The sequence below is a fragment of the Galeopterus variegatus genome, unplaced genomic scaffold (assembly GCF_000696425.1).
Source record: "Galeopterus variegatus unplaced genomic scaffold, G_variegatus-3.0.2 Scaffold4593, whole genome shotgun sequence".
NCBI classification, from domain to species: Eukaryota; Metazoa; Chordata; class Mammalia; order Dermoptera; family Cynocephalidae; genus Galeopterus; species Galeopterus variegatus.
This window is the reverse complement of record NW_007730704.1, coordinates 93648-100826: the sequence shown is the minus strand read 5'-3', so window position 1 is coordinate 100826 and position 7179 is coordinate 93648. Positions and strand designations below refer to the sequence as shown.

Genomic DNA, 7179 nt, shown 5'->3' with positions numbered 1-7179 from the left:
ACACTCCATATAATGATATTTAAGATCTCCCATTATTAAATATCCTCTTCAAGCCTCAGCACTATTGGAATTCTTAAGTTTTGCTATCTAGTAGTTATAAAATGCAATCTCATTGTGTTCCTAATTTACAATTCCCTAACGGCTAATTGGGTACACTCCATATAATGATATTTAAGATCTCCCATTATTAAATATCCTCTTCAAGCCTCAGCATTATTGGAATTCTTAAGTTTTGCTATCTAGTAGTTATAAAATGCAATCTCATTGTGTTCCTAATTTACAATTCCCTAACGGCTAATTGGACTGAGAATCTTTTCATATGCTTATTCACCTTTCATGCTTCCTATTCTTTGAAACATCTGTTTCTATCTTTTGCTGTATGGGTGTTTTCTTTCTTTTTCTAACTGATTTTCGAACACTTTTAATATATTCTTGATAATAAGCCTTTGGTGATTATACATTTTGTAAATATCCTCTCCCAGTTTGTGACTTGTATTTTCCCTTCCTTTATAGTGTTTTTTTGGATAAACAGATGTTCTTAATTTTAATGTCATCTAATGTATTCAATCTTTCTTTTATGGTTATTGCTTTAATGTCTTGCTTCATAAATCCTGCCAAGCCCCAAGGTTCTAAAAATACTATTCTATATTGTTTTCTAAAACTGTTAAAATTATAACAAATTACATCTTTAATTCTTTTGAATTCACTGTGTGTATGTTAGTATGGAATGAGGTAAGGAATACAAATTTATTTGTATCTATATAAGTATGAAAGTTAGGGTTTGTTTGGTTTTTAACATTACCCTGTTTATAATGGCCCATTTCTATTTATTGAATAGCTCATTTCCCAGTGATCCTCTTTTCCCAGTGAGGGTACTTTAAAAATTTTGTGGAAATGTAGAATTAAAAGACAATATCAATCTTTCCATGAACTCTGAGAAGACCCCCTGTATAGCAGGCTTCCATAAATACATAGGTCTAATTGGAGGCTCTCTATTCTATTTCTTTGGTCAGTTTGTCACCACCAGTATGAACATTCATTGTCTCAATTCCTGCAGCTTTATAATAAATCTTGATATCGAGAAGGGGGAGCTCCAATCTACTTAATTCCTCTTCTTTAGGAGTATCTTGACTATTCCTGGGTCATAATTCTTCTATATACATTTTAGAATCAGCTTGTCAAGCTCATTGAAAAAGCATATAGGCTTTTTATTAGAATTGTATTGAATATATAAATCAATGTAGGGAGAACTGACATTTTTATGATATCAAGTCTTCCTCTCCATGTGCATGGGAATATTCTTTTACTATTATAAATGGCATTTAATTTTGGATTACATTTTTTATATTTGCTTCCAGTAGGTAAAAATGCACTCTCCCATTAGTTACAATAATCTCTCTGTAGATTCCTTTGGATATTTCATATAAACAATTATATCATCTATCTGAAAATAGTCTTTACATTGCCTCAGACTCAGAGACATGAGCTATATGTGGGTACCTTAAAATTAATGGCTTTTCACTTCTACAGCATTATGAAACAGCAAAATAATAAACTCAGATTTGTGCATAAGAAGCGTGAACAAACCTGCTTGGCCTAGGGCATCCAAAAAGCCACGGAACCAGCCTTCCTCCTGGAGCTCCAATAGGAACTTGAGAAAAAGTGTGGCAGCCTCCATTGCGCCCTTGTTGTTTTTCTCAGCCTGAATATACTGCAATTCATCTACAAACAGAAACAAGAATGAATCAAACTGCAGAACCACTACTAATCACTGGAAGAAAAACCAGAAAAAGATTGCCAGACCTTTTTGAATGGGGATGAAGATTGTAACTAGTCATAGCATTGAAAGGAACTTCAGGAAAGCAGTGAATTTTCTGCCCAGGCTGATTATGCCCCTTCTTCACCAACACACCCTCCCATCCTCTCTGGAAACTTCTCCTAGTTTGGTGTAGAAGTCTGAGCACACACTCTAGAAAAGGAGTTTCCTCAAAATGTTTGAAAAAGTCTCCCCACACAAGGGAGAAGTTATGATAGCACTGATCAAAGAACAAAAGCTTCCTCTGACATTTTGATCATGTTCTGTTCAAAAGCCTGAATCAACTCCTGGACTAAAAGAGTGTGAGAACAGGACCACTCCATGGCATCAGTAACAATTATGGTAGACTCAGCAAGCTGTTAGAAATAAATAGAGATACTTTCACGGTCCTTTTTGTAGGTTTTTCCTAAGCAGGTAGGAAATATAGCAGAAAAGAGAAAGGGAGAGGAGCAAAAGAGAAACACGGTGAGGACAGCTGGCAGAAAACTACCCACCTGCAGGTGGTCATTGACTTTGTACACTAACTCTGCGGCTAGGGAGGAGTGATCAAACCACTGCCTCAGTAAGACCTGATGTTTGATCATTTTCCATTTCTTCCCCATTTTTGATGAAATGCAAATTCTAAGAGAGTAAGCATGTTGTCTGGCTGGTGAACCACTGTATTCTCAGAGATTAGAAGAGGACCTGGCACGTAACAGACACTCAACAAAGGTATGCTGAATGAATGAAGGAAAAGAAGGAATGTCATATTCCAGCTCTAGTTAAAGGGATCTTAATCAAGGTCTCTGTCTTGGCAACAATAAAATTAACCTTTTAAAGTGTAAAATTAAATGGATTTTAGAGTTGTGAATCTATTATCTAATTTTAGTACACTTGCATTAGTATAAAAAGAAGTCCTATACCCATTAGCAGTCACTCCCCATTCTCCCTCCCCTCAGCCTCAGGATATCACTAGTTGACTTGGGTCCCTATGGATTTGACTATTCTGGACATTTCATATAAATGGAATTATACAATATGCGGTCTTTGTGACTGACTTCTTTCACTTAGCATAATGTTTTCAAGGTTCATCTACGCTGTAGCACGTATCATTCATTCCTTTTTATTGCCACATTTTGCTTATCCACTCATTAGTTAATAGGAATTTGGGTTGTGTTCACATTTTAGCTATTATGAATAGAAATGCTGTAAATATTCATGCACAATTTTTTTTGTGTGTAGATGTATGTATGAATAGAAATGCTGTAAATATTCATGCACAATACTCATTTCTCTTGAGCATATACCTAGGTGTGAGATTGCTTGGTCATATGGCAACTCCATTTTTTAACATTGTAAGGAACTGCCAAACTGTCTTCTAAAGGAACTGCACCCTTTTACATTCCCACCAGCAATCTAGGAGGATTCCAATTTCTACACGTCCTTGCCAATGCTTCTTATTATCTATTTCATTTTTGCCATCTGTATTAGTTTCCTGTGGCTACAATAACAAATTACCATAAACAAGGTGGCTTAAAACAATAAAAACTAACTTTCTCACAGTTCTGGAGGCCAGAAGTCAGCAGGGCCACACTTCGTCCAAAGGCTCTAAGGGGAACACATTCCTTGTCCCTTCCAGCTTCTGGTGGCTGCTGGCATTCCTTGGCTTGTGACTATACTCCCTCCAGTCTCTCTGCCTTTGTCTTCATACTGCCTTTTCCTCTTTGTCTGGCTTGTAGTCACATCCCTCCACTCTCTGCCTCTGTCTTCACATGGCATTCTCTTTGTCTCTGTGTCTTCACTTGGCTGTATTCTTGTGACTATACTCCCTCCAGTCTCTCTGCCTTTGTCTTCATACTGCCTTTTCCTCTTTGTCTGGTTTGTAGTCACATCCCTCCACTCTCTGCCTCTGTCTTCACATGGCATTCTCTTTGTCTCTGTGTCTTCACTTGGCTGTATTCTTGTGGGGACACCAGCCATATTGGATTAAGGGTCCACGCTACTCCATTATGACCTCATCTTAATTCAATAACTCTATAGAGACACTGTCTCTGAATAAAATCACATTCTGAGGTATTGCGGATTAGGACTTCAACATATCTTTTTTGGGAGACACAATTCAACCCATAACAGCAACCTATCTTGTCACCTATCCCAGCTTCTCTGGGCCCTCAACTCTACCCTATTCCCTTGAGTCAGTTCACCCTGTTCCTGAACCCAGTCCTTACAGCTGTGTTCTTGTTCCCAGGACTCTCCACAGCTTGATTACGAGTACTGATTACGAGTACTGATACTCCATGTGGCAGTCCAGATTTATCCCAGCCACAGCTGAGGCCTTACCAGGTGAACTGCCTTGCTGTGTCCTGGGCAGTTTAGATTTACTTTGCATGTGGTCAGGCCCATCCTGCTGCTACCTGGCCCCAATTTCTGCTGCTACAAGTGGTGATAATTTTGTCAAAAGCACTGGGAGTTCACCCATCTTCAGCCATCAGTATTTCCCACTGCCCTTGCTGCCTTGGGGACCTCTGTGTTGCCATCCTCAGCTTGCCAAGGCAGAATTTGCCAATCCCTTCTCTGTGCTTTCTCAGTCTCTTTACAGGCCTCTGACTAGAGCACTTAAACTGCCTGTCTTCTCCCTTAGACTGTGACTATGGTCATTTTGTATTCAACTTTGTCTTCATCTTTGTATTCTAATCATCCACACAGTGCCTAGCTCATGCATGTGTCCAGATAATTTTACCAAAGGAATGGATACTCAGAATCTGAATATTGCCTACCCAGCGCCACTCCAGGATAAGGGTTAGTCTTTGACTCCAAAGTCATATTGAAAAAAATCTGTAGCCTACCCCCAGGTCTACCTCGAAACATCCTGGTCAACCTGTAGACAAGCAAAGCCCTGCAATATCCAGGGAACCATGCAAGTTCTCCAGAAGAAACCTGGCTTCTGTGTTCCTTTGCCAAAGTGCAACTAGCACCAATGACCACAATATTCAACTTGTGGAGAAAAGGATTACAGTAAAAGAGATTCTGTATGGGCGTGGGGAGAATACAGTAAGTTCCCACTGTCTTCTAATGAGAGGAAAAAAATATGAGTTAAAAATTTATATCCAGCTCATAGTGTCTCTGGTCCCTGACTGAATCCTGACTGATGAAATAGACTTGTCACAATAAGGTTAATGGATAGAATCCAGAGCTTCCAAAGCAGCCAAGGAAAAAATAGGGAATAGAAAAAAATCAATCAATCTTACAGAAAACAGAAAAAGCAGGAGGAAGAGCAACAGGTGTATGAATACATATGTACATTTTAAAGTTTAAAGACATGAACAGGATGATATAAACCAACTTTATAACAGCAGTTGCCTCTGGGGAGGGGATCGAAGATGTCAATGGCATCTTTAACACTCAAAAATAAAACAATATTATATGCAGTGTTCTTTAGCTTGCCTTTTTATCTTGCCTTTTGGCAATCCACCCAAATCACACCACACAGAATGAATCACATGTAATATTCTGGAAAACATCCTTCTGGGTATCTAATCATATGTATAAACATATAGTTTTAAGTGAATAGGATCCTATAAATCTGCCTTTTTTCACTCATTAATAGATTATAGATGTTGTTTTCCATCAATAAATATGAATCTATATCAACTTTTTGTGGCTGCATAGTTTTAAATCACATAAATATATTTATTTAACCCATTCCTTATTAATAGATAATTAAAATGTGTTTAGTACAGACACATCTATGTCTTTGCCTGCTTTACCTACCAAATTTTCCTTAGAATAACTTTCCAGAAGTATAATTTCTGGGTTAAACAGTATACACTTTTAAATGTTAATATGCATTGCCCACTGCCTTCCAGACAAACTGTACAGATTTACCCTCTATCAATAGCATATGAATGCCTGCTTCCCTCACAGCACTGAATCTGTTCAATCTTCATAATCTTTGTAAAACTGAGAGACAAAAATAGACCAAACAAACAAACTTCATTGTTTTTAACAATTTCTTATTTGTTTCCTCCCTTGGCCACTGTATACTGTATTTCCAAACTTCATTGTTTTTAACAATTTCTTATTTGTTTCCTCCCTTGGCCACTGTATACTGTATACTGTATTTCTTTCTTTCTCTTTTTAATAAATTTCCTGTTCACGTTCTACAGCTAGTTTTCTGCTGGGGTCATTCATCCTTTTTCTGAATTAGATTTATAAGAATCCTTTGTGCATTAGGAAAAGGTTATATTTTCTAAATGGTTTTTCTAGTATTTAAAAACAGTATTAGTTTTTAAATATCTACTGCAATAAGACTGAATGAACTCTACTAGTTCCAATAATTTAGGGGAATTTTTTTTCTGTTCTTTATTTTAGCTGATTTGCTTTCTTTGGAGTTATCTGATTGCTCTTCCTGTAATTACTGGAGTCAAATCCATTAATTCATTAGTTTTCATTCTTTTGAAATACCAATAAATCTACTTAGGCCATAAATTTTCCTCTGATTAAAAGCTTAGCTGTGCCTTAAACTATGTAACATGGCCTCACTTACTTTTGAAAGTGGGTATAATTGTTTTGATTTTCTGTTTCCACTAGGAGTTATTTTAAAAAATGGAAGTGTATGAATGCCTGTTTCCCTCATAACACTGAGTTTGTTCAATCTTCTAATAAATAAAAGATAATTTTGAAATTATCTGATAATTTTTTTAAAGACCAATGATTAATTTCTGGGATATAGAATAATAGCTAACATTTATTTAGTGCCATGCACTTTAATTCTCAAAATAATCCAAACACAATTGTTATTCTCATTTTACAGATAAGGAAACTAAGGTACAAAGGAGTTAAGGCATTTGCCCAGAGTCACAGCCTATCGATTAGAGAATAAAACTCATATAAGCTATGCTTTGGGATATTTATTAAAGATTTATCTGTAATCTAATATAGGATCAATTTGGCAAAGCTTGTTAAGAATTGGGGAAGGAGGACATATTCTTTATAAGGATACAAAATGGAATATATAGTCATTAAATCATCCTTATTACATTAAACAGATCATTTATATCTTTATTATCACTTACCTGACTTAGCAACACAAGTAAAGATGTTTCATAATTCCCAAAATTCTTGACTCCTAAATTTTTTATTATATTTAGTAAACAAAGATTTATATGTGTCATATCTTCATTGTGAGTTAGGTGTCCTTTTCATCTTAATACTTCCTGCCTGTGCGATACTTTTTTGGTATTATTAACTCTTGTTTTCATTTGCATTTATTTAATGTATCTTTGTCACTTTTTTTTTTCCTTTTTGTCTTTTTTTACTGATGGGCAACGGGATCGCAACCCTCGGTGTTGCGCCCGCCCCGCGCTCAGCCAGTGAGCGGGAAC

At 36.5% G+C, this 7179-nt stretch overlaps 1 protein-coding gene across 1 annotated transcript in view; it reads right to left on the bottom strand.

Moving 5' to 3' along the window:
- DDX58 (DEAD (Asp-Glu-Ala-Asp) box polypeptide 58) overlaps nt 1–1758 on the bottom strand; it is a 62583-nt gene extending 60825 nt beyond the window's left edge. Inside the window, exon 1 of the mRNA XM_008587919.1 lies at nt 1588–1758. Coding sequence (XP_008586141.1) covers nt 1588–1678 — 91 coding nt within the window. The 5' untranslated portion in view covers nt 1679–1758. The remainder of the gene's footprint in view (nt 1–1587) is intronic.
- Nucleotides 1759–7179: the final 5421 nt, after the last annotated feature.